This window comes from Betta splendens, chromosome 4 (genome assembly GCF_900634795.4).
Source record: "Betta splendens chromosome 4, fBetSpl5.4, whole genome shotgun sequence".
NCBI classification, from domain to species: Eukaryota; Metazoa; Chordata; class Actinopteri; order Anabantiformes; family Osphronemidae; genus Betta; species Betta splendens.
Window position 1 is genome coordinate 26,193,895 of NC_040884.2, and position 27,992 is coordinate 26,221,886.

The following is a 27,992-nucleotide window of genomic DNA, read 5'->3' on the forward strand; positions in this document are numbered from 1 at the left end:
ACAGCTGGTGTAAGACGATGAGAAAAAGCCATTTTGCTAATAGTGGTTTATAGTCTAGCAACTGTGACTCAGAAAATTTGGAAACGTATGCAACACATGCATGCGTTGTGTTGATGCCGCCTCTCCATCAGTAGAAGCCGCTGCTGCGCCCTGGCACGCTGAGCGCCTGGTGCAGTTCCCGGTGCGACCGACAGAGGGCGCCAGAGCGCGCACCCAGCCGCACAAAACCAGGCAGCAGCGGCCAGTGCCGCGCAGTGGATCCGAGCGGAGCGGAGCGGAGCGACCTGCGTTCCGCCGTCGTCAGGGACCACCGCACAGATGAAGGGACCGTCGCGAATACCCGTCACACGCTTCTCCGTTTGACTCCCCACACGCATCCGACGCCAGCCGTCCCCCCTTCCTTGCTCCCGGCATCAGTGCGGGTTTCCAGTAGGACGGCCGTTGCCCGTGTTTTCCTCCGGGTGCTGAATGGAAGCTGCAGCCGAGGGAGCGGTCGGGCTGTCGGAGGCCAGGGACGGGAGCCCGCTCTCCGGGGCCGCAGCATCCGATGATGCGGACACGCTCGTTGGAGTTAGCTACGGGATGGACGCAGATATGGGTAGGTTGTCCGCGGCCTCGCGAAGCTTCAACGCTGTGAGTGTAGGTGTCGTTGTCGTCCACGTCCATCTCCATATGTTAGTGCCTGATCGAAAGTCCCGACTCATCTCGGCTAGCAGGGATCCGCGGCTATGCTAGCGGCTAAGTTAGCTCAGCGGACGGGCAGCAGGTGAGAAGCGCATTGGAGACAGCGCGTCCCACCGCTCCCTCGTTAAACGGACGTGTTCGTGTGGACTCGGTCGTCACGAGACCGTCGCAAACGTGTCTAGCAAACATAATAATGCAAATAGGCTGCGCGGTGATGGTAAATATCTGCAATTACAGGTGCTGCATGTAGAAATAAACGGGTGTAGCTGGGATTTCTGAGAACCTCAGCCCGTCGCTCCCAAGGTTATAATTGTTATCGTTTTCACAGGGTGTGCTTTTAACGTAATTATCTAATCATCACCTTATGTCATTTACTTTTCTGATGAAAATCAGATTATGGTTTTTGGCATGGAGTTTATTATAGGGTGTACATTAGACGATGTGGCATAGATCTCTTTTCTAACACAGCTTTTGAATGACCATCTCAGCATTAAGTGTTACAGGTGAAGTGATTATGGCCGGGCCATTTTTAACAGCTGATGGATGCGTGGTTAAAAGCATATTGTTCGAAATGTCGTGCTCACTGGACTTTGTGCTGCCTGCAGCAGCGTTGGTTGTGGTGTGTTGACCTGCTTGGGGAGTTGCTCTGGATCTGCAGATTGCACCTGAAGGAGCTTTTTTTTAAAAATAGCCATGTCCTGCTCTGTGTTCGTGCTTTGCAGCAGGTGTTGATGATGATGATGTAAATGCTTCCTATGAGAATGAAACTACTAACCGTCTTCAGCTAAGCTCCACAACACAACTACAGATGGATAGTGGCTTGTTAGGCAAACAGTCATCCTACACTGTATCAAAGCGAATATTTTGACTTTCTATATTTCTAACATTGTCTCCATCAACTATTCAAATGGAAACGATGTTTGCTTTGTTCTTTATTTATAAGGTTAAACGCTTCAAATCCCTGATGAATATAAACCCAATAAAATGGCTGGTTAGGGTAATTTGTGTGTTCTGATATATCTTTAATGTATTTGTGTCTGTTGTGTGTTTAGATGGAACAGATATAACTGTAGTAACACACAGCACAGGCACGTGAATCAAAGGGTCTCGTGAGCACCGCTAGTCGAGCAAATGCTGTATCACAGGAGGAAAATGGAAGTGGGCTGCCTTTGGCTGCAGATGCTATTTTCTAGCATGCTTTCTGCCGCGTGTCTCGTTCACCCAGGGTAATTTCATGAGCATGTGCTGCTCAGCCTGCGTACCTTCACATGCAATGTGCAGGCTTAGCGCGAGAGAAAGAGAGAGAGAGACGCTGCGTGTGCAGATGTATTACTGGATGCTGCTTCCAAATGCATTTCAACGGTTTGCAAAATGCGTTCTTAAAAGCAGCAGAGGACAGCTGTGTACGGGGTGGCGTGACCTGTATTGAGATTATGTTGGTTAAGGAGAGATGTGAAAGACACCGGTGCCTTTTTAATCTTATTGCCTCCACTGTACCACCATCTGTAGTCTGGTTACCCCTCACGCCACAGTACTTCTTTTACTTTAGCATTACTGATAAGCTAATTCAAAAGGGTTCTTTTGGTTTTAAATATTACCGAGGGAAGGCACAAAGACCTAATTCCAATAGTAGCTGGCATGCTGTGTAAAATCTCATTTACACACATTTATTCATAACCTTTAAATGTTTTAAATTTGGAACAAAAAAAAAATAGGGACAGAAGCTGGAAGAGTAACAAGTACAAGCTGGAAGAACATTTAGCAGCTAATTAGCTTGATTGACAATGGTTCAGTAACATGATTGAGTATAATTGGAGCATTTTAGCGGGTCGGGAGTCTCAAAAATAAAGATTAGCAGATGTTCAATCATCTGAAAAGCTGCAGAGTGATGCGATGGACATATCCTCAAATGCAATTTATGATAGAATTCAAATCAGTATGATTAATATCACTGCATGGGTTTAGGAATACTTCCATAAATCACCATCTAAAAATAGTGCGCCCAACAGAATGCAGCTTCCATCCTGCTTTCTTTGAATATGAGTCAGAAACACAGACGTCTCCTCTGGGTTTAAAACACTCTGTGACCGCACAAATTGAAATTTGTGCATTTTGTTATTAGCATTCAGGTCAAAAACCTTCATTTTCTGACAGTGTAACAAACATACAGACCTGTAGCACAGTGTAACACTGTTCAGTACTGTTATGATGGTGAAACTACATTTCTTTTGTTCGTCCTGGTCACTGAATTGCACAAACGGTGCCTACAAAGCTTCCGTACACTTAAACCCACAGACTGTGTTATGACAGTCACAACAACATGTATCGGCACTGAATGGAAACGGTCTGCGTTCAACCTCATCAGCTCGGCTTGTTGCTAGTGTAGGAGAACAAAATGCTTTAGAGGCTGGGCAAAGACAGAACTGTGTGTATACGATTGGGGACGGCACTGTTCAGCTTGTGTAAGAATGCAACGTTGGTGTCACAGCTGCCTGTTAAATAGCTGTCGGACCATTCGGTTGGATTGAAAGCTCCTCCGTGGTAATTGGTTCCTATAGTCTCCTCTCCCCCCTCTCAACCTTTCACCCAGTCCTATTTGCCTGCTCTGCTCTCCTCTGTTAGAGCTTCATCCTGACTCCGCCACTCGTTTGTCACTGCCCATCAGTTCTCTCCGTCTCCCTTTCTCAGAATCGCTGAGGACGGCACAAAAAAGCCCGTGCCTCCTGTGGAACCTACCATCCATCTGCTTGCTCCTCGGTCCCTCTAAGGCCTGCTCCTCTCTCGCCCTCTCCCTCTGCGGCTGATCGTGCCTGTATCACTTTGTATCTCTGTGGTCGCAGTGCTTGTGTAAGATTTTGACTCTGTGCCAGGTTATTTGACGTCATATCATAACGTGGGTGATGACGCAGCTCAGTTACGTCTTACATTTTGCTGATTGTGTGTGAGTGGGGGGATGTGAGGCACAGAAGCGTTTTCCACCAGAGCCAGAGAGGCAGCGCGCTGTGTTTGCTGCTGTCTGTCCTTGCGCTTTCCTTGGCCAAGTGTTTTTTTTAACGATACCTGCTGGGAAGATTAATGGGTAAACAGAGGACTTGAAGCTGGAGAATTTGAGGTTGTACTTTCTTTTAATGTAGTGATCCTTCAGCTGTAAAGGGCTTTTTGCGCTGCTGAATTAGCTTCTGGCTCAGTTGCACAGCTGCATCACTGCAGTGTCATGCCGCCCCAGCTACCTTCAGAAATATCACAAAGACCTGCTGTTTTCAATTTAGAGAGTCGCTGTGCCCCCTGTGCACACTGTTATTATTTCATAATGAAGCACAAACATACCTGAATTGCCCACATGCAATTAACATGATTATTTTCAACCGTGGAATCATTTGAGTGGTGCTGTGCCTGCTTGGGGCTTCAGTAATTGCAGCTATTCTGGTCCATGCATGTAGGACATTAGAAGCAAGGTCAGGTAGTGGCCCAGTATCAGTGCAGCTGGATGAATGCGGAGCTGGTGGCTGCAGTGGTAACAGATAGAGAAAGCTACACGCATGAGAGAGAGAGAGACGTAGGGTGCACCACAAAACGACTAAAAGTGAATGTTTAATAACTGGTACTTAGAGTTCTGGGCAGCATATTGTATTCTGAGTTTGCATGTTGGTATGTTCTTTTAGCCAGAATCGTGTCTTAAGCTAAGCTCCACTCTGCACTTCATTATTACAAAGCGTAATTACTGTTTTTCTATTTGCTAATTACATGCATTTGTCGAACACAAGCTGAGAACGAGAAAGGTGCACTATGACGTCTTTGAGGCTGTTTTGGGCCTAAGCTGTAACAGGTTCTGCTCCAGAATCCCATCAATGTGTGATTATTGCTTATCTTCCTGCAGGGAAACCACCTTCACTCGTCCCCGGTACCGCCCCGTTCCCTCTGTGTTTTGACAGCGCGTGGAACAAGATGAATCGTTTTCCATACAGTTTGGAGCTACATGAGCAGCTACAGACTATTCCTCCATTATAACGCAGAAAACAGCAGTCTGCTCTGACAGGTCTTTGCAAAAGCAGTGCAGTCCCACACAGAGGCAGCTTTCAGTAGGTAGAGCAGTAAATGATGAGACCAGACTGGGCTCCTGAGGCTGTGGTGCCACTTTAACGCTTTAATGCTGAACTCTGGTGAACTGACATCATCCAATGACTTCTGTGTAACAGGTATAAGCTCAGGACAAAACAGCTGCCTTCACTAATGCACGTGTTTGGTTTGGGTTGTGTGGATGTTTCCTCTGCAGTTAGAGCAGATGTCTGCTACTGAATCACCAGTGGCAGAACGTACTCTAACTCGGCAATAATCAAGACAGGGTTTGTTTGCGTTAAGTCCACTCTCAGGACTCCTCACCCACCCGCATCTCGTCTCCTCCATAAAAGGGCTGCGGCTGCATTTTCAGGATCAGCAAGGATCACTAAGCTCGGTCCTGATATGGGAGCTCAGTAATGAAAAACATACTGATATTGCATAAGAGTTCGAGCTTTTGTGTGTGTGTGTGTGTGTCATTCATCCCAGAGGCCTGAGCTGTTTTTAGCTTTGCCCAGAGAGCAGGGTGCTGCTACTGAACCCTGCCAGTCTCACCCGGAGCAGCGCCTGTGATCCTCATACTCTGACATTATTCCCACAAGCCAGTGTGCAGGAGAAAATGTTATTTGAAACTGTGAGTATAGAAATATTAAATACTACAGCTCTTCTGATCCATTACTTCTACCTTCTCTTATTTCGGTCTACTTTCTGACTCAAACTACCATCACTACAGTGTCATGTAACACTCTACATACCCTCACTTTTTCATTTTAAAGTCCAGGAACCATTTAGGCCTCAGCAAGAAATAAAATCACCCTGAATCACACCTGTTTCATTACAGTAGAGTAATAAGTGTGAAATGAAGCTGGAACGATCGTCTGCTGCTCTGAGTGATGGTGAAATTCATACTGGAGTCATTAACCGCTGTCAGACACAGCAGAGACTCTGATTTCAGCCGCTTCCCGTTCTCAGCTTGCATGTTAACTAGGCTCATTTAAATGGACAAGCTGAGAACTGGCAGCTGTAGATGTCACGGTGCCTGCATTTATACCAGAATATGACTGGAATGTTCCTCCAGTGGTTTGTTTCAAAGGGCGGTAGGGTCTGCTGCAGTAGAGACCACCAGCAGACCAGAGGAACACACAGGCTTCCACCTGTCCTGCACCGGTGCCACGTTGGCCTGATAATCCAGACAGTTAGTCTGGTGCAGGCTGTAGAGAATGAGTCTGGGATTAGAGATAACGTAATAGTGATCATTCCAGTCGCAGCCTGGTGAGCTGGACTGAGTGGGTTTCCAGGTCTGAAATAGTGGAAAATGCCAGGATTGAAAGCTACAGTGTTTGTCTCGACTGTTACGTGATTTAGTGGCAACTTGTGATGAGCATTATTCAGTGTTAAAGGTTTCTGGTTGGTATTTCTTGCCCAGACGCCCTATAATTACGCCCAACAGCTGTTTTCTTGCACAATATGCAGATTGCTCATCATCCGGCTCCAAGCGAGCCTCACGATACCATTGATCCCGCTGAAGGTATGAAGCTTCTACTTTTTGCTTGCCTACCTGATACTATTGATTACAATGGACTGGTGTGAGCGCCGTCCTCTCCAGCCGCCGCCCCCTCCGCCTCCACTGTAACGTTCAAAGCGTATGATATTCCCCGACAGCAGAGGACGGAGCGGCCTTCTCTCTGTGCACGCAGCTTTGTCCTGTTAATCAGAGCGGCGCTGCGCGGAAACGTATTCTACGGCGATGGCGGTGGATACGGGCTGACGGCATCCTGCTCGCTTAAGTCACGTTAAGCTGTTTGGAGCTGGCTTTAACCAGGCACCCTGCTGGGGCCTGCTAGTGGCTGGCATTACTAGGTGCGTGCGGTGTGCAGCCTCCATCTGTGCGTACACGCTGAGGCAGTTCCAATGAGCCACGAGGCCATTATTGCGAGGAACGTTTAAAGCCTCTTTGAGGGGCTTAGAATTAGGATGTTGATGAGTCTTTAATTATATTGTCAGCACATGATCAAGGAGCATCGGCTGAGATCTCTGGTATTGATAAAAAGAATCATAAAGCAACATGGGCAGAAAGAGGGAGCTCCTTAGCTTTTAGAAGATCCTTAGATCTGAGATAGTTTGATGAGATGGTCAAATCGTGTCGTATCTTTGTTTAACCTGTACACACACATGAAAATGATGATACGACAAGTTTAGAGCTGCTGGTAATTTTGCCAAGCAACAACAATGATGAACAAATGATTTTAAATGAGATAGTTTTTGCATTACATTAAATATATGAGAAACTATTGAACAGCAACTAATGTACAAAGGATTAATAACAGGCACTGTTGAACCTAGAGAAAAATCAAATACCACAAGTAATTTAAGGGATAATATTTCTACTGTACACACTTGCTGCATTGTGTTCAGACCCAGAGGATGAGGGAAGTGCACCGACGGACCACACTGGAAAAATACGTGACCCGTCCATTAGCGAGATCAAGGGCTCAGCGATGGTCTGATAGTGATTCGGGATTGGTTTGTTTTCAGTGGAAACAGCGGCCACCATGTTGTGTAACGCGCCCGTACGGGTGAACAAGGCCGAGGTTTAACCCTAAATGAGCATATTCTATTAAAAGCAGGTCCTGGAGGCGCCCGCGTCCGTCTGAGGCGCCGCTGCAGCCCGGACCTCGGAGCACGAGGGACTCTCTCCTCCTCCGCGTATCTCGCACACAGATGATGTTACGACACCGCAGCGCCGTGCACTGGGGACAATATTGACACAGGAGCCGAGCGTGTTTTACTCTGTTTTACTGACAGTCGTGGACCTCGGCCCCGTGTTATGCAGGCCGGCTGCATTTTAAAACCAGAAAACGGGGAGTGTAAGGAATGAAGGAGCGATCGATAGCTGGAGCACCTTCAGGTACAGCAGCCGCAGCCAAGATAACGTCTCCCACACTGTTACTGAGCTCGTCATGAGGAAAGCCCAGTATTGATCCCATTGGGCCAGACGCTGCGTTCGTCATCGCTACCTGCAGCGATGTATGTATGAGTATGTCAGTGTTCGCTTTGTGATCTGTGCATCCGTTCCAGTGGCCTGTGTCGCTGCAGCTTGAGAGGACATGCGAAAGGCAGCATCTGTCTGTTGATTCCACGCACACGTGCCTTAGTCATAAAAAAAAACGCTGCTTGACCTCAATCTGGGAACCATGGAAACAAGAGCCAGAAAGAGTGCACGTGCACCTGAATATGAACAAAGGGGTCATTTTTTAAAATATTTGCTCTCCAGGACATAACCAGTGAGACAGGCTGTTAAAACAGCTCAGTGTCTTAGTGTCCTTTAACATCAGCATGAAAGCTTTGAATGGACCTGAAATATAAAATTATAAAATTATGTCACTGACCGCATGAATATATTTTAAGGGGGGATGTGCTGCAGACAGTCAGACAGAAAACAACAGTGTCACTCATTTTACTCCTGGCTTATTATCTTATGTAAATGAGAATTATAATGGGAGCAATATTTACTGCAGTCCACATCGCTGTTTCAGGTTGTGGGAGCAGCGCTTCCTCGCTGTGGCAGATTTCCCATGCGTTCACGTTCCCTCAGCAAACAACAGCTTTGTGTGTGATAATGATATAAACAAGCCCGCGCCTCACCTCACTCCCCGTGGCTGTCACCAGCCTGTAATGGACCTCTCTCTGTAGGGCTGTTAAGAGCGGGCCATTAAACCGACACGCTGAGGTCCGACGGGCCGGCAGCCGCAGCTAGAAGCTATTTATATGGATGGGTTTATGCTGCTGCTTCCCCTCAGGACCTCTTCAGAGCGCCGCTCCATCAGGACGCTGGGGTAGCATCAATTTGTTTCATACTGTATTTATTGTGATGGTGTTTGTGCATGGTTTTACATCAGCAAACTAAGTGGATTATATATGGAGTATATCCAGTTATGGGTTGTATATAAGATAATGGGCAGATTGGATTCTATATTATTGTTATAATTAATACATTACAGGAAACACATCCCAGTGGGCTTGTAACCAGTGGGAATGTGTGTTACTGGTTAAACTGTCATGGTTGTAGTTTACAGTAAGACACGCTTGGATTCACTCATGCTCACACACACACGCACGGTGCCACACTCATCTATCACTCCTGTGTAAAGGAATACACTCACGCAGTGCTGACGAATGCATGCAAATGTAAAGGCATTAGCCTGTCGACCACAGGCACGGTGGAAAGAAAGAGGCTCTGCTTTGCGCCGGTCATAGATTTTGTGTGTGGTGCGTGTGTGCGTGTGTGCGTGTGTGTGTGTGTGCGTGTGTGCGTGTGTGTGTGTGTGTGTGTGTGTGTGTGTGTGTGTGTGTGTGTGTGTGTGTGTGTGTGTGTGTGTGTGTGTGAGGCGCAGGGAGGGGGATGGAGAGGAAGAGCAGGAGATGCAGAGCGGTGGCAGCGCTCTATTCTGTAGCTCAGTCACATGGACGTCCACGAGAGGCAGGCAGACGGCACGCAGAGGGGAAAGGCCGCTGAAGATGCCGCCCGCCTCAGTCCGGCGCCACAGAAACACAGATGTGGACCGGCCAAAACCCACTGAGGATCCTTAGAATGCAGCGGTGCCGTTCCAGACAAACACGTAACGCGTCCGTCGCTGCAGTGAGGGAGACGTTCCTGCTGCTGCGAGCACATCTGCAGTGTCTTCGTGACTCCTACAACCCGTGCAGCTGAGCGTGATACTGTTTACAGTGACTACATAGCGAGGCACTGAATCAGCCTGACTCTGCTGAGGACTGCTCCTGTCTCCGTTTCTGAATTTCCTGCTCGTCTCTAATTATGCACCTTTTCCAGCCCGTCCCGCTCTAAACAGCTCCTGTATGTGCTTCTCTCTACTGCCCACATCCTGTTGTTGCTTTAAAATTCTGAGCGTAACGTGGCATCAGGGAACCCGATGTTCTGACATTCATACACACATGCATTTAGCATTTAGCCAGCAGCTACTTAACACAGACGAGTGATTTAACACAGCAGTGAAACCTCTTTCATTCTTCATGGAGGACTCTGTGTCCTTGGAGCTGACTTTATTGTCTCCTGCAGTTCCTCCAGCTGACAGGCTCCTACTTGTATTTGACACTTGTTATTACATAATGTTGTACTGCTGTGTCCACCCTTTGGGATTTGTCTTTGTCACAGGGAGCACAAGTGGTGCTGAGTAATGGAGCCTCGACTAACTCAGTCGTCTCTATCTCTCCTCTCTCTCTCAGATGCTGCCGCTAAGAAAGCCTTCATCACAGAGGTGAGCCGCCACCTGCCCCTCTCATCATCCGCTACATGGAGCACCTTATATTTGCAATATGTTAATTTCCCTACTTGGCACAAAACGACAACTCGACGTAGGAAAATCTACAAAGTACATGAACGTGTCATTAGACAAAGTGTGCATCAGTATTCTTGTGTTGAGACACTTGGCTCAATGATCCTAATCCTGCTAATTTGGCTAAATCCCATCCATCTGCTGCTTCCGATAATGTGCTATTCATTAAAGCACACATTTAGAGTTGCATTTGTTTCATCCGAGTCTGATAAAATCTTTTATTCTACCTTAATGCCACTTTGAACCTGAAAGCTTGATGAGCATGAATTTTAACAGCACCAGAAGATCAGTTTCCACTTCAGTTTTCAGTATTTAATGCATTCACTGAATAATATTAAAATAGAAACTATTTTTTCAGACTTAAACACAGATTTTCTTTTACTGATTAAGGAGGTAAGGTTTGAGGAATGAAAGCAGGGCAGATCAGACAGAATAAAACTTAGCATTTTCTTCAAAGCTTCTTGAAGCTTGAAGTCCCTCTCATGCATTAATAGTGTTTCACTCTCCGACTTTTAAATAATCAACGTTCATATTCTCCTGTGTCAATAATATAAGCCCCCCCCCCCCCCCTCTCTCTCTCCCTCTCTCTCTCTCAGATGCCCTCATCCTCAGGCCAGCCTGGTCAGGGAAAAAAGATTGGTCACAGAGGAGTGGATGCATCTGGGGAAACAACCTACAAGAAGGTACTGTAGACTGTAGAGAGCACATAGATTTGCTTTTCTATATCCCCTGGTTTCATTGATTATAGCATATTTATATAAAACAACATTAAAATGGCAGAATCTCCCTAATGGCTTTACTGTAGTGTAGATTTTCTTGGACTCTGTTTCACTTTGTGTGAAGGGTTTTTGCGTGGGTTAATAAGGGGCAGGCACTTGACTCACCACATCCCCCGCTGTCTCCCTAACCCCCTCTGCAGACCACTTCCTCAGCCTTGAAAGGTGCCATCCAGCTGGGCATCGGTTACACAGTGGGCAACCTGAGCTCCAAGCCAGAGAGAGATGTGTTGATGCAGGACTTCTACGTGGTGGAGAGTATCTTTTTTCCCAGGTCTGTGCCGTAGACAAGCTTCTGCCTGTTGGGTTAAATATTATTATATTATCATAATTGTGTTCTGTCTGTAGTGAAGGCAGCAACCTCACTCCAGCCCACCACTTCCCGGACTTCCGCTTCAAAACATACGCTCCAGTGGCCTTCCGCTACTTCAGAGAACTCTTTGGCATCAGGCCAGATGACTACCTGGTAAGATTTAGCATTTTTTTGGCGTGTGAGGGGAAGCACAGGAAGTCTAAAACCGTAACAATGGACCGCAGAGTGGGGTGGATTAGCGGTGGGATGGAGGATAGAATCATGAAGACACACCAGGATGTAGACAGCCAAGGCAGCTCTGCAGCTTGTCTCTCCTCATCAGCGAGGGAGGTCTGCACAGCTCTACCCTGAGCATGCTCAGTGCTAATGCGTCCGTGCACCGACCACGTCCTTCACGCTCCTCTGTCATCCTGCTCCGTCAGCCTGTGGCCACTCATCACCATATGTCCAGGCAGGTCGTGTGGGGACGGCGTTCTGCGCTCCCCATGGTTAACGCTGCTGATTTGTGCGTGAATGAGGCCATGAAGAGGTTTTCGCAGACAGCTGATGTTGTCATTTTCCTTTATTCTGTCACTCTCGTCGTTAGGGTTGTTGCTCGCAGCTGTCGGCTCTTTGCGCAGTGGTTTTCTTTAGCTTGAGCCTCCAGAGGCTAAAATAACAAACTGTAATGGTACAATTCCATCAGAAGTTCTTTAGTTTTTATTCTTCATATGTTCATCCCGCGTTTGAACGTTGCTTATTGTATGTTAAATTTTTAGAAAATAATAATACATCAGTAGTTGCTAAAAGCTTTTATATATTTTATTTTATTTGACACACGGTCTAGAGCTGGTATGATACATATCTCATTGAGATCCATACAGCCTCTGTAATGTGCAACCAGAACAGAAAAACCAAAGCTCAGCAACAATGAGACCTGCCAACATCCACAAAGCACCGTTGGGTTGTGGCCCCTTCAGTGCAGTGACTAGTATTAATATGTACAGTACCCAGTCAGAAACACTGCATTAGGTAAAAACAGCTAGTAGCTGTGAGGGGCAGCGTCAGCTGCCTGACACTATTTGCTTTAAATCTGCATAGAGATGATTAGCTGATCTGCAGCAAGCATCACATCAGCAGGAGTCACATAGAAACATTAAGGAGACACAATTTACCAGCTGCCATTATCTGACATCTAAATGAGGGTAATGTTCTGCTGCAGCACAGCCTGTACTCTGTGATGTTTGTCTCTCACTTACAGGCCTGTTATTTTTGCTTCTTAGATCTCTCATTCAGCCATTATGTGTATATGTTTTATATATATCCGTGTGCCTGCTGCATAGACGTCCTGTAATGCTTCTGCCGCTTATTAGGTGTGATTGATTAAACTCTCACACCACATTACACTGTCGCAGTATTTCAGTTCGTTCACTGTCATCGTTCGTGGGAAACATTGTTGCCCATCTTATTGTCCTATTTTCCACCTTTTCGTCTCACATCACGTTCAAGCTGCACTTTGGACGCTGAACACAAAGTGTTTCCTGGAAAAATCTAGGAAACGTGATGCTTGTTTTGCTCTTCCATAAATAACAAAGACAGAAAGGTTTGTCTGCCCAGGGAACATCTTTGGCATGTGATGTCTAGTTTAAAATATGGATATAGTGCACTGTTTACAGCTGAGCATAATACCAGTGACTGCAGGCATCCATAAGTAGCTTATTTGTAAAGGAAGGGTGATTTCAGATTATTTATATTTAATCTTTCACTCATTTTCATACGTTGTTTCTGTTTTCGTCTGCAGTACTCCCTCTGTAACGAGCCCCTCATCGAGCTGTCTAACCCTGGAGCCAGCGGCTCAGTCTTCTATCTCACAAAGGACGACGAGTTCATCATCAAGACTGTGATGCACAAGGAGGCTGAATTCCTACAGAAGCTGCTGCCTGGATACTACATGGTAAGCAAAGCCTGTGCCTATGAGGTTGTGGCATTTGTGTTCACAGTAGATGTGTCTAAACTTTGAATAGTTTGAAAGATTAAGCAGGCATTTTTAGTGTTTGGTGCTTGTCTTATTTCACATTTAATGGTAATAACTAAATGAGAAATCAGAACATCTGGCAAAGCGTTTCAGCTTCACACACCCATGATGAATAAATGTGGCTCATTCATACTCTACACACTGATCTGATGAGACATCTCATCCCTTCTCATAATAAACAAACACAAAGCCTCCTTCATCTCCAGCTCAAACCTCAGGCCGTGTAGTTTCATAACAGACTGGCCGGTGTATTGCAGTAGCTGGATGTACTGTACTTAAGCCTGACGGAGCATGACTTGCAACAACAGTATCCGCCTCCCACTCCAACATTTACAGTCTGCAGGCTCATTGTGAACGAAGTCGACCAGTAGCAGCTGCAGCTCCATGTATGTCCATGCTACGGATCAAGCTTCTAAAGGTTCACGGCCATCTGCCTTGTGTTTATTCATGTGTCGACAGCCGTGGCCTGAAGACCACAGCAGGAATTAATTTAGTCATTTAGGGACATTAAAGGCTAAGCACCATTACTGTGACCTTTTCCATTGTTTTGGTTGGGTTCTAGAGATCTGATTTCAGATGTAACTGGAGAGTTGTTTAATGAAAGTAGAGCTGTTCAGACTCATGTAGGACGGTTGTAACCTAAAGCCAGAATCAGATGGAAAAGCACAGATACTGTAGGAAGACAAATCAAACCCAGCCATGTGTACACAGAATATAGAATAACTAGGAACCATGTATGGATGTGATGAACATAACAGCAAACATAATGAATCAGTATTGGATCTGTATTTCTACACACACAGACATCACGTATCACTCGGTGGTGAAGCCATCTCCCACGTCTGACTGTCTGAGCAGACAACAGGCAGACACACTTTGACTCAGTCATTTATTCCTTCTTATTCCCTTTGTCTTTCCTTTGCTTCACGCTCATATTTTCCTCTCTAACATGTCTGCTGTTGGCTTATCACTGCTGCATTCTGACACCCACAGGAGGTTTGTGCATGGCTGACAGCAAAGGATGCTCTGTGTCCTACAGTATTTTTCTTTTTTCTGCTTTTTATGTGGTTTCTCTCAGCTGAAGGTTGTTCACCCTCCACGAGGGCTGAGACTATTAGTCACACCTCCACCTGCATTCTTCATGTCCTCCTGTCCAGCTACTGCATTCTTCCTTTTGTACTCATTCCTACTGCTGAATGCTGTGTGTTGCCACTATATGGACCACAGCTCTCTGGTGGGAGAGGTGGCTCAGTTCCCAATATCAAATCAGGCTTGTAACTAAGCAACCAACTTATGTACATTTCAATATTGCATTTGACAAATCAAACATAATTACATTCATATGTACAGTACAGGTATGATTTGTATCACCATCTTGTAAATGTGATATTGAAGTTTATCGATTCATTTCTAACATAAATCCCAGGTAAATATCCCAAATCTGTTCAGTTTTAAGCACTACTAACCTCCTACTCTACCTAAAGCACAGCAGCGGAAGCATTTTCATAAGAAGGTCTCTTGTTGTATTCTTCTTCTTCAGAACTTGAATCAGAATCCTCGCACTTTGCTGCCCAAGTTCTTCGGCCTCTACTGTGTCCAGTCGGGTGGGAAAAACATCCGCATGGTGGTGATGAACAACGTCCTGCCCCGCGTGGTTCGCATGCACCTCAAGTACGACCTGAAGGGCTCTACCTACAAGAGGCGAGCATCCAAGAAGGAGCGGGAGAAGGCCAGGCCCACTTTCAAAGACCTGGACTTTATGCAAGATCTGCAGGATGGACTAATGCTGGACCAGGATACTTACAACGCCTTGAGTAAGACACTACAGAGGGATTGTCTGGTAAGTTTGAAGAGGAATTGACTTAATCAGGAAGAATTTAAACATAAACACTTGGTGAAAGAGGCATAAGGAGGATTTGCTTTGATGGTGATGGTAAAGATGGTGTATTGATTCTGAAAAATACTCTGTATAACACTATAAGTCAAGAGTCTTAAGAGTTTCCATAGAAAGAGAGGAAATTCTAGGCAGTAGTGGTTAAGTAGAAGGATTAGAGCATCAACAAATACGATATATGGGGGCTATAATTCACCATCTCAAAGGGCATGTGGTAAAGAAAACAAAAAAAAGAGTGGGAAAAATGGAAGAATGGTGATGATCTGATCAATAAAAGATGAACTTAGATGGGAGACTGGCAGGAGAGCAGGCAGAGGGAGAAAATGCTGTTTATAGAACCCTTTCCCAGGATCCTTCACTGTAAATCAGAGCAATGGGTTTAATAAGATGTCTGGCCCATAGAAACGTGGTTCTTTTAATGGCCACCTTAACATTTATAGAGCAAAGGTTTAAAGGGGAGTGTAGGAACTAACATTAAATGTCTTATAAAGCTGTGTTAATGTGATTGTGAGTTTGAGCATCACTGTCATGTGTGTGGCATTAAAATGTGTCTGGTGCTTTCGAAGCTTTTATGGTGATTTTTAATGTGAGTCAATCGTTGCACCGTGACATCACTGCATGTGGCCTTTGCTCAGGTGCTGGAGAGCTTTAAGATCATGGACTACAGCCTGCTGCTGGGGGTCCACAACATAGACCAAGCGGAGAGGGAGAGGCAGATGGAGGGTTCCCAGGGCGGCAGCGATGAGAAGAGGCCCGTGGCCCAGCAGAAGGCCTTGTATTCCACAGCCATGGAGTCCATCCAGGGAGGAGCCGCCTGCGGGGGGGCCATCGACACTGACGACACGTGAGTGCAGCTAGTGGAGGAAGCAAGGGCACAGAATGATGCGCACAAGCCCTTGATGTAACAGAAAGGGATTGCTGCACTTTAAAAGCCTCCGAATGCACAATGACCCCATGATAGAGTTTTTATGTCCGTCTTGTCCTGCTCGTTTCAGGATGGGCGGTATCCCAGCTGTGAACGGACGAGGAGAGAGACTTCTTCTGTACATCGGCATCATCGACATCCTGCAGTCCTACAGGTGATCATCACAGAAATCACAGACACTGTAGCTTGGACATATATGTGAGTGCACTGTACAGTACTGACCTTCTGTAGCTGTTGGGCATTGCTTGCTCATACATAAAACAACATTTAAGGCCCATCATCCCACAGGCACAGGTGCGCATGGTGCTTATGAATCACCCTGATACCACGGACACGTCTCACATCCCTTTATGAAGCTGTGTGTCTCTTTGTTTCTGCAGACTCATTAAGAAACTGGAGCACACATGGAAGGCACTGGTTCATGATGGGGTGAGTTTTTCATCCAAGCAGGTGCTGAACTTAAAGCATCTATTATAAGTAGCTTTACTCTTTTCCAAAAGAAAATCAAAAGCATTTTTGCCTGAAATATTGAATTAACGTTTTATGTTCCAGTATCGAAGTCTACATTATTCACAGGCTTCTCATTCACACACGCTCTCCTCAGGGGGAACGCACAAACGAACAACAGTTACATTTAGCTTATATCAGATCTCCAGCTTTGGGCGTTGTTTGTTTTCAGATCAGATTGTACCTGTTAAAATATTTATTAGCTTTAAGTTGGGAAATAAGCTTGTTTTTTTGGATGTGATCTTTATCAGCTCATCTACCACCTCCTTCCTCACATCGCTGTGTCTTTCAACCTGTCAACATACTGTAGGACTAACCGACTAATCCCATTAGCTCTACTCTCTTTTTCACACAGTTACGGTTTTCCACAACTGTGTGAAGTCACATTATCCTAATGTAAACGTCTCTATATAGACGTTTACATTAGGATAACATGGCTACAACAAACCTGTTTAAAGCAGATTTTTGGATTTCACAAGTGTTAATCAAATGTGCTTCCGCAGCAACAGCTGTGTTTTCTCAAGCAAATATTTGAATAGAGCTGAGCTTTCCATATACATTCATCTTCATTATCTTTTGTCGTTGTCATAAAGATTACTGTACCTATTACTGAGCTTTAAATCACTGCTATGAACAGTGACCCTACATGTGCACGTAAAACAGTGTTTGTGTGACCTTGAAGCAGTTGTTCAGCTCTGATACAAAATGTGTGTGCATTAGTTATTGTTGTACAAGTGGAGTGATTTGACATTAGTACAGTATGACTCAACAAATACAGTCTGTACTATTACTGTATATACTCTGAGGATGCTGTTAGGATAAAACCAGCCTTATTGATCTCTCCCTCCTTTGTCTCTACTCACTCCACCCTCCTACTCTGAAACATGCATACACGCAAGATGTGTGGGAGAGCGAGCAGCCCCGTAACAGCCTCTTGTGCGTCACTGCAGCTGCCGATAATGGATGCTCCGCACTCCGCGCTCCCTCAGTGCAATAGCCTTTTGATACGTCGCTCCCAGAGACCTTGAGTTGTTCTGATGCATAAACCTAGTAATAGGGAGGTTACTGCTGTCCCCTCAGTGCCTCGGTGTCCTCCGTCCCTCCCTCCGTCTGTCAGTCCACACCGAACACCAAGTGTCATCTGTCAGACTGTTGGCAGTGCGATCTCAGTCTGCTGTAGCATAAATAATGAAGAGACGTGTCTTTAGCCTCCTCTGACTGTCACTGTCTGCCATTTGTTTGTGTGTGTATTTGTGTGTGTGTGTGTGTGTGTGTGTGTGTGTGTTAGTCAGTCTGGTGCTTTGACCCAGAGAAAACAATTACTGCAATGGGACACTAAGGCACCAAGAGACAGCTTAAGCCTCTGTCAGCACTGGTTTAATCATTTTATCTACTAATCTCTCCATTTCTCCCCTAGGACACCGTATCAGTCCACCGGCCTGGTTTCTATGCCGATAGGTTCCTAAAGTTCATGAGCAACACTGTTTTCAAGAAGAGTTCCTGTGAGTTGACTTTACCTTCAGACTCTGCCTTACATAGTCAAACGAACCTGTGTGGAAAGAGGCACAGGCGTAAATGTCAGATGCCAGGCTTTTGTCTTTTTACTGCCAGGAAAATCAGACGCAGTAGCTACAGTGACTGCCTTATTAGGTGCTGCTGCTTCTTTTCATGAAAGAATTCATCACTTTTGGCCTTGTTCTGTTTCATGATATCCTTCAAAGTAAGGAAATAATTTAGCGGCTGCACCAGAGCTTTAACTTAGTTAAAGACAAAAACAGGGAAAACAACACTTTGCGCTTTGTCTTTCAGCTCTAAAATCATCTCCATCCAAGAAGGGACGCGTGTCGTTGTCTGTGCCTAAGTGTGCGGGTCCTGGTGCCGCCTGGTCGGCCAGCCAGCTGGCCTCTGAGAGGGACGAGAACATCTACGACCTGCGAGGCGCTCGCAGCTTCCCCACGCTGGAGGACGAGGGTAAACACGAGCTGCCAAAAATAACGGCACACAAATGACAGCGGCGGAAGACGAGAACGTCGGCGCTGGTTTCCAGTTGTAGCTGCAGCTGCGTTTGTCTGTTTCCAGGGCGGCCGGATCTTCTTCCGTGTACTCCTCCGTCATTTGAAGAAGCCACCACGGCGTCGATTGCCACGACTTTGTCCTCCACCACCTCCCTGTCCATCCCTGAGAGATCCCCATCTGACACGGCAGAGCACCCTCGCTACAGGTTAAAACACACACAGAAAGTCCAGCCCTCACCGCCCGAGCCCTGAAAGTGGAATGAATATGCTTTTAGTTTCAAATATGCTGATAGTGTTGCATTTTTTGTTTACTTAAACTGCCTAATCTACATAAGCTACAGCTTGAATGCAGACAGCTGACATTATGGTGCAGTATTGCATTAATGTGAGCAGCACCACACCCAGTGTGCAGAGCGTTAGCTTGCTGCTGGTCTCCCCACAAACAGCCGGTACTGACACTGTGTCCTCTGTCTCCAGGAGGCACACCCAGTCTCTCAGCCATGATGGGAGGTGAGTCAACAACATGAATGCCTCTTTCACCTAAGTAATATTTGTAGGCTGGATAACTCAGCTGTTTGTGTCATACATTCAGACCAGCTAGCTTTATGTTTTCTTAACATCACACACGGCAGGGTGTGGTGGGAGGGTGGCTGTGAGCTCAGCCTCCTGGTCAGTGTGAGTATGAGTGTATATGTGTGTTTCTTCCACACATTTTGTGTGTGTGTGCGTGTTTTCCTTCAGGACGCAGGAGGACCGCGTGCGTGAAGAGGATCAGCAGACCATCACAGTGGAGGTGGAGCTGAAGAGACACGACAGCGAGCCCACCATCTCCATGCCACCGCCTTCACCTGACCCCAGGTACACCTCAACCTACTGGAGCCCACTTATGCACTTCCCTCACAATGTAATAACCACCATGATATATGGTCCCACATGTAATTATCAACGTAAGCTCCACAAACATTGCAATCGTGCTGGTGTCAGTAGTATGATTATAATAACTAGTTAGTAAAACATTGCAAACATATGAAGAGTGTGGTACCATCTGTAAACAGTACAACGTGATACTGGCATTTTTTAAATGGTGAATGCCTGTTAACAAGCTAAAAAATAAAATCAAATTGCTTTGTTCCCCTTTCATTGTAAATAATAGCAAAGAGGTTGCCTGTGTCCTCTGCCGCCAGTCATCATGTGACCTGGATGGCTAATAAGTAAGCTGTGGTGCTGCACTGAGTCCTCCATGACCTCAATCACCGGCATGACTCAGTGTGTTAGAGCCCCATAAATAACCTGCTGCCGGTGCCTCACCTGGGCTCAGACAGCTGTGAGATTACACCTGTCACACGCTCCCAGCCTCTGAAACAGCACACAGGTAACTGCTGAAAGCAGCTTGACCCGTCTGCTTACTGAACTCAGGGTTCTCCTGTTATTAGAGTGCCGCGGGCATCCGCCGCACAGTAATTGGGTTGAGTGTTCACATGGATGTCATTTTGTGCTGCGTGTTATTTTAATAATGGGGCGACACTCGGGAGCCCTAACGTGGGGGAACCAGCCAGGAGAAGTAGGGCAGTGGGGCGGCCTGCACCCCTGAGGCTGCTCCCATTAAGCCCAAATGACCTGAAAGGTTTTTATATGGACCTGCTTTTAAATTGAATGTGTTGCTCTATATAAAAGGGAGGAACAAAACATTACACAAAAAACATAATCAAGGTGGAAGATGCAGTTCGATGGCAGGGGCTCTCATTAAAAGGGCAGTGAGGATCAGGGTGTGACTGTAGAGCCAAACTCACTGAATAATTGAGTCTGATGCTGAGAAGGCAGTGGCTAGACATATGGCCTGGGGGTCTGGAAGGAGCAGAGGGGCGGAGGGATGGGCCACAGTATGAAGCTCAGACGGCAACGCTACATCACCCGTTTGACTCGACAGCTGACGAGCTGCACGTCAGGGAGTGAGAACAATTAAATTGGACAAATGGCTAAAAGAAAAGATGATGTGTGAAGAAAGTTTAACGTTGATTTATCAGCCAATCAGTTCCCTCTTTGAAACGCCAGCTCAGCTTTCTGTGCCTCAGTCGCATCCTCGTTGAGCTCAGGCACAGAAGCTGAGAAAGCGCGGATGTGCCTAAAACCCTCCTGATAGTCCATCATCTGGCCAGGAACAATAAAGCATCATTATAAAGCACACTGCCAGCTGGCAGCTGGACATATGAAGCCAAACCCCAAGTGCACACAGACCAATAGCTTGTTTTTCTCTCCCGCTGAAAAATGCTCATGGCAAGTGACCCAATAAGCGGCTGCTAATGTCAGTAACTGCTGCGTGTGCATGTCTGTGGATAGCAGACAGTAGTTAGTAGTTTTTGTTTTTTTCTTAGACCGCAGCCTTTGAAGAAATGACCTGCATCCTGACATTATCACAAAAGCTTACTGGTTTTGCTCTCCCACAGTGAAGTGGCCATCGCCGAGGCCCCTGCCGCCGCAGCGGCACCCTGCGGCTCCTCACCGGCGGCCGAGGCGGCGCCCTCCTCCTCTTCCTCCGGCCAGGCTGCTTCGTCCTCCCCTGGGGCGCCTGGGGAAGCCCCGTCCAGTCCCAGGCTGGCGGTGGAGGCAGACAGGGCCAGCCAGGTGTCTGGGTCCGGGTGCACCAGCCAGGCCTCGGTCGACGACGAAGACGACGTGCCAATCACAGATATCTACTTTGTAAGTGAAACCTGTAGCGCAAGCACATGAACACACATGCACCCACATGTATGGACGCACAGTTATATACATTTAGATGAGAAAATGTTCCTGTGAACATGAAATGGGGTTTTGCAGACTGGGACTAGCTCTTATCACGTCTCTTTTTTTTTGAGTTTGACATTTTTGTGTATTCTCCCGTGTACAATGCATTCATGTTGGAGTTATGTGATGATTTCCCACAGAGGCACTGACAACAGGGAAAAGCAGGTTGAGACGGTAGGGGAATGAGAGTGCGTGTGTGACTGTTGCTCGAAATGTGTGGAGCTTTACTGACATTTGGGAGAATACGCTTATTTGCTCTGAGAGAAGGTCGAGGCTGCACCAACACGCAGCTTTAATGCACGCCTCTCTAAAAGATGATGTATTTCCCCAAATGTCAAACACAGTGTGTTGCAGTGTGTGCTCGGGTTTAAGGGTTTGTGGAGCGATAATGGCACGTGCACCACCACTTTGCTGTGTGTGTGTGTGTGTGTGTGTGTGTGTCCAGTCCACATGATTGTCCGTCTTAAGTCAGCCGGCCAGCGTCAGGCATTAATGAATGTATGAGTGTCGGGTGGAGCTCGGAGAGTGGAGCCAGTGATCACAGATACAGATAGAAACGTTGCTACCTGGCTGCGCTCCCGCTGCGTGTCCCCTATCAGCCTAATAGGCAACAGGTTAGTCGGCGAGTTTCCTCGCTTGTTTAACAGGCAGCTCTGACTTCATGCTTTGATATAGAGGTGATGCATGGTGGGAACACGGCAGCAGGGGGACACGGAGCCGCGTAACACAGGAAGCATGCCGCAGGCAGCGTGCTCACAAGTGGCCTCTGGGGAGTGGTCACATCTGCTGGCGATTCACAGCCAAACATCCCAGTGGAAGCGCCAAGGGCCGAATAGAGCACGGGCCGGTACTTTAGCTGTCAGCCTCCTCAGTGCTTGACTCAGGCTGGAGCCGTTCAGCAGTTCAGTCGGCCAGATCGCCACCCCATTCACTTTTGTGCTCCTTGTCTCTTTGTGGTCCCCAATATCATCGCAAAGCCCCCCCCCATGACTTTCACACAAATCCGGCTCAACCAGTTGCTTCCGTTGATGAGTGGTGATGATGATTAATGCAGGACGTTCCTGAGGTTTGATTCAAAGTAGTTTCTAATAATATTAGACCTCCTAATAGATTATTATAGTGGATTACTGTGGATCGGTTATTCCTGTGTTTCACTTCATTGTGTGTGTGGGGGGTGTGGGGGGGGAGTCATTGCACATGTTCCTCCACCTGCCCATGTCTGAATTATTAATCCTCTATCAACCTGCACTTTTCAGGTTTGACTAGGCTGTTTTCCGTCTTCTATCTCTTCCCTGCATTTTACTCAAATCTGGGTCTTTTTTACCCAAGCTCTCGCTCAACTTTCTGTCGTGTCGCTGTCGCCATGAGTCATAATGGTAGTGATGATGATAGTAGCATGTCGTGTGAACGAGGGAGAGGAAACAGAGAAGCTGCCAGACTTGTGAATCTGCTTGTCACCACTGACTCATCTGGTGTATTTCTGCTGGGTTACACACACTCAGAACAGACTTTTCTATTTTCACCTCAGCATGCTGCATTCTTTTTCATCATTCTGTTTTTTCTTCACTATTCTGTTTCTCTCCTATTGTGTTGTTTGTCCGTGTGTCATGATCCCGTTATTGTCAGTTTCCTGATGGGAGGACCTGGGTGGTTTCTCCTCTCAAACAGAGGAGGAAATGCCAGACCAGTTGGCCTGTAAGTGAGAAGTCAGATGGTAGAATAAGCCTTTGATATCCTGCTAGACTAGATTAGTTTTGTGTACATCGCTCTTTGTGTTTTTGGAAGATACAACCACAGTTTTGAGATTGTTTTTCATTATTGTGGTGCAGATTAAAAACAATCCCTACACTCTCCGTAGTGAAGACAACAAGTAATCTCTTTCTGGTATTCACATTGTTTAACGTGTTTCTACGCTGAGTGACAGCTTGCTTCTTCCCTCCTGCGTGTGTTAGCTCCAGTCTGTGAGCGTGAGCGGGTGTCTGACATCAGCCCACCTCCTACCATCTCCTGCCTCCTACTCCGTCACCATCGGCAACATAGCATGTCGCAGCTGCCTCCGTCTCTCTTAAAGGGCTGCTACCCACAGAAATAACGAACCTGGCGGAGCTCTCAGACTTAGCGCTTGTCGCTTGTTGCTTGTTGGAAAGGGAAGTGAAAAACATCACCCGTTGTGACTTGCTCTGATTGAGGATGCTTGCTGTGTCTGACCACTCTCCCATCCTGGCTTTCTTCCTGTTCCCGCCTCTTCCCTCCTGCTCCTCATCCTCACTGATTGATTAAGGCAGCCGCTCATCCTTCATTCTGCATACTTTGCTTTGCGTCCCAGGAGCTAGTTCAAATACAGCAGAACACCAAGTTGAACACACGTCAGTAAGCTCCATCACATTTTCAGTGACAGCATCAGCATTCACATCCATGTTCACGTCAGTAACTTCTGAAAGGATCAACACATCCTTTGAAACCTTGCTTAGATTGCTCCAATTCACACTTTCCGACTTGTCTCAGTGACATTTCCTCCTTTATGCATCCCTAATTTTCATTTCTTGTGTTGTCTCCTGTGATCTCTTGTGTCTTTCTCTCCTGCCTGCCCCTGCTGCTTGTCTCTGTGCCTCTGGCCTTTCCTCTGTCCCTCTGGCCCCCTCTGCTGTGGCGGGTGTGTAAAATCAGCCTCCAGAGGACAGGACCTGGGTGTACTCACCGCTACACTATGGCTCAGAGTCTAAGAACCTACCAGATGGGGATTGGGAAGGAGAGACAGTAAGTGAGAAGTGTCTGACTGAAACATAAAGCACAGGAGGTTCCTTAGAGGAGGGATACGATAGGTTCTAGACAATGCTCTATTTGTTGGGGACTGTTCAGGGAAAGCAGGGAGCGAGTTATACGTTTGATCTTAAATCTACAGTACAATGTAAGTTATTACTGTTTAAGATTAGGATCAGTCTGTGTCCAAAGGTCCACCCTTACATCACAGCTTCCATTCCTCATTGAGCAGCGGGTGGAAAAGGTCCCTGACAACCTGCATGACCATTTAGTCCATGAGTCATTCCATGTCCCTCCAACAAGCTGCTCAGTTTTTACTCCCCGCTACTACTTACATGAGAAAGAAATCAGTACAGTCATTCTTCAGCAGACTCTCTCAGACAGTTCATGATGTGTTTTCAGGTGATGTTTGTTTAATCTTAGCCACTGGCTGTGAAGTTTTATGTAGTAATATGCTCATGTTTTTTAATTTGTAAAAATGTAGCAATTTTTAGATTGAGCTGACAGTTAAACAGATGTGGATTCAAAATGAACCGGTGCGTTTCTCCTTTATGAAGTCACTATGGGGCAGTATTTGCATGTAATGAGCTGCACGCCATTCTTTTCCAGATCACTTTGTTTTTCATCCTCTCACATAGGCACATCACACCAGGGACGTCCCAGTCAAGTTCATTATTCATACATGACAAAACAAGAAATATGAACACACAACCTTTTCAGCCTAATTTAGTCACATTCCACATATATCTAATCAGGGCTGCTGTTACCTCATTTGTATTGTATTTTGCAGAAATACTTCAGAGTATTGGTTGATTCAGCTCCTCAGTCTTTATTAGAATGGGATAATAAAAGCATGATCAGTTGGACAGGTTTAGTCCAAACTTTATACTCTGTTATCAGGAACTGTCACATGTTCAGGTTCTCAGGCATGACTGCTGTGTTCGTGGCGTGTCTCCTTCCTCTTTCCTGTTGGAATACATGGTCAGCCTGCTGTCACTATCATGAGCGAGTAACGCTCAAGAAGACACAGTTCACTGCATGATGTGTGCCCTCTGTCTAATGCATCTGCTCTCTCGCTCTGTGTCTGTCTCCACAGTAAACCCTGCTGTGTGGCAGAGAGGAGCGTGCGTTTCAATGGAGGGGACTCGTTGGGCAGAAATCCAGACCACAGTGGTAGAAGCGGGAGCTCTGAACCAGGATTTTAAAAAGGCTTACAAAAACTGAAAACGGAGGAAAACGGGACGGATACGGAAAGTCCTGACAGTGACCATCCCTGCCTTTCACCAATAATAAGAAGAAATGATACTGATTTAATAATTGTGCATAAAAGGTGAATGCTTGACATACATAGATGACTATAGTAACTTTCTCTATATTTGGGTTTGCACAAGCACAGCTCTCTAATAACACTGAACCTCAGGCACAGCACGCTGAGCTGAGGTACAAAGAACAGCTGCTTACTCTCCACTTCACATTTTTATGATATCCTCAGTGTTACTCAGCCCTCCATCAAAGAAACATGTGACTCTGTTGTTCAAAGTTTCAAGATGATGAACTGAGCTTTAACCTCTTGCCTCTTGAGAGGCTTCCGAAGCAGCTTCCACGACTTGACGGCTCTGCTAAGATTTACATGTGAACGCCTTTAGCCAATCAATATAAACCCGTTTATACATGGATTTATACAAACAGTAAGTCATATGCAAATTTCAGTGCAGTCACATGGGAGCTAGTGATTTCACCTGTGGAGGTGGAGGGCTGTGCTTGTGCTCATAGAAATGCACTTCCATTCATAAGCATCTATCCATTAATGAACCACTTGTCCTCCTAAGGCTTGTGGGGTACTGGTACTACCCCAGCTGTCATTCGGCTAGAGGTGGGGTTTACCACGGACAGGCTGCCAATTAAAACAGACATCTCAGTCATCATCACGTTTCCAGTAGTGATTGTATGCAGTTCTGTTTATAGAATAAGGAATAATTTTATTTAATAACTAAACACAGACGTGAGATGCTCACAGTTTGTTTTCAGCTGTTTTACTACTGTAAACAATTATTTATTTGTTTTATTATTATATTCACATTGTATTTCTAACTTTTAGTTTCTTTTATGTGCATCCAAAGAACTTAAATTTGGGGTTTGATCATTTTCTTAGTGCAGTTTTTATGTTCCCATTTTATACATTTGCATCATATTTTTGCTGTCAGTACTGTAATACTACTTTTATCACTGCACCTCTTCAGACACAGCTGAAGCCAATGACAGCTGCCTTCAAAACAGAAGGACTTCATGACAACACTAAGTCATTGTCAGTCAATGCAGTAGTCTCCACGTCATTACAATGTCTTCCAGTGTTACCCTACTGTTGGACAGATGCACACAAAGAATTCATAGAAGTAGGATTTCATATTTCAGAATGTTGGTACTATTGTCTGCTCATCATCGCCTTCTCACAATAACAAGTCCAACTACTGGAAATTTTAAAAATGTTTGTAGATGTAAGCATCAGTTGTAGTATTTGCAGTCAGTTCCTGTACCTGTCACTTGTCTATTGGAATGAACACAGTATGTTGCAGTGTGGGCTTGGTGAGACACAGCAGCTATTAAATGGATTGAATGTTTGTTTGCACTTGAGGACCTGAAGATGAACTAGTGATAGAGGCCAAATAAACATGCATCTCGTGATCTACACTTTTCCGTTTTTAGATAGCAGTTTCTTCTCACAGGCTGACAGTAGTAGGACAGCTCACGTTTTGTATTCTCAACTATGTGTGTTGGTGAAGTCAATCACAGTCATTGTAGAATTAGTGTTTACTGTAGTCTCACTGTGGCTGACATCTTAGGACTCTCAGCAAAGACCTCAGTTCAAGTTTAACACACTTGAGTTCTTAATTCAACTTCAGAAAGAGTTTCTTACGTTGGTTGATATGTTTCTATGTGTGTTAGTGTGTAAGGGAGATCACATTAATGTCAGGCACTGTATAATAGAAATCAGTCATTCTCTTGATGTGCAGTGGCCAGTTATAATCAGTTTGCTGTTGTTCATCAGATTGAGACCATAGCAGCAATATTTTGTACAGTCTTGCTTTTGCGTTCATTTCAATTGCCTTATTGAGAAGATTTTACATGTAGGCCCATTATTTCAATTCTGTCACTTGTGCTGTTGTATTTATTTTTCTTTTCCATAGTTGTGCTCCTAAGATTGTGTACATAAAATTATAAATACATATATAAAGATATACAAATATATTTTCCATTTGAATCGGAGAATATTATTTTTATTTGCTTTTATTTTTGCTGCAGGGCAAGAAATGATTGCAATCTATATGATTTACTGTATCATATTCTTCAGTGTGTTTATTGAGACGCAGCTGCTGTATATTTATGGTTTATAAACCAGAGCTGTTTCTTTCTGAGATATCCAAAACAGAAGGATTTGTGGGTCTTACTGTAAAACAGTATGGATTCTTCCAACTTTTCAGCTGTGTTGTGTATGTGTTTTCAAACGTGTGCCCTCATCCAATAGGGAGAGTCCTTTACAGAGACATAGCATGACTTAAAGTTGAATATGCATATCAGAAATGTGTATTTATGTATATCTGTGTACATGCATCTATTTATACATGAAGATAAATAGATGGCTGTATGTGTGTGTGTTTGGACTTACTCAGAATGAATAGAAAAATAAAACAGTTCTATGAATTGTTGGAGATGATGTCATAGTATGTTTTTATTGACCACTTTTAATTATTATACAATAATTGCTACAACTGAGTTCACACGTAATGTGCATGGGAAACTCTTAATGCTGGGCCATGATTGAGCCTCCATGGTAAATATTTTAAACATTAAAGGGTCACATTTAATATCAACTGTACATGAGAATATTAATATTAATATTCCACCATGTGTGAAT

General features: G+C 45.5%; 1 protein-coding gene across 6 annotated transcripts; it reads left to right on the forward strand.

Moving 5' to 3' along the window:
- On the forward strand, positions 1-27,786 carry pip5k1ca (phosphatidylinositol-4-phosphate 5-kinase, type I, gamma a). 6 transcript variants are annotated; one of them, XM_055508402.1, is made up of 19 exons: positions 1-598; positions 9,985-10,016; positions 10,691-10,777; positions 11,014-11,144; positions 11,219-11,336; positions 12,964-13,116; positions 14,738-15,037; positions 15,727-15,935; positions 16,087-16,170; positions 16,397-16,445; positions 17,941-18,025; positions 18,333-18,494; positions 18,603-18,744; positions 19,016-19,048; positions 19,280-19,396; positions 20,983-21,235; positions 22,946-23,014; positions 23,987-24,076; positions 25,176-27,786. In XM_055508402.1, exons 1-19 carry the CDS (start codon positions 469-471, stop codon positions 25,176-25,178), a joined length of 2,247 nt encoding a protein of 748 aa, XP_055364377.1. In that variant the 5' UTR covers positions 1-468; the 3' UTR covers positions 25,179-27,786. The 6 variants fall into 6 exon arrangements, with proteins under 6 accessions (XP_055364377.1, XP_029001842.1, XP_055364376.1 ...); XM_029146009.3 differs by lacking the exon at positions 22,946-23,014; XM_055508401.1 differs by lacking the exons at positions 23,987-24,076; positions 25,176-27,786 and adding an exon at positions 23,272-23,980.
- Positions 27,787-27,992: the final 206 nt, after the last annotated feature.

Excerpts from the sequence above, each read along its gene's own strand:
- pip5k1ca (XM_055508401.1), top strand. The coding sequence starts at position 469 with ATGGAAGCTGCAGCCGAGGGAGCGGTCGGGCTGTCGGAGGCCAGGGAC. Across the intron at positions 10,778-11,013 it reads GGGAAACAACCTACAAGAAG|ACCACTTCCTCAGCCTTGAA; the intron begins GTACTGTAGACT and ends CCCCCTCTGCAG. Across the intron at positions 16,446-17,940 it reads AGGCACTGGTTCATGATGGG|GACACCGTATCAGTCCACCG; the intron begins GTGAGTTTTTCA and ends TTTCTCCCCTAG.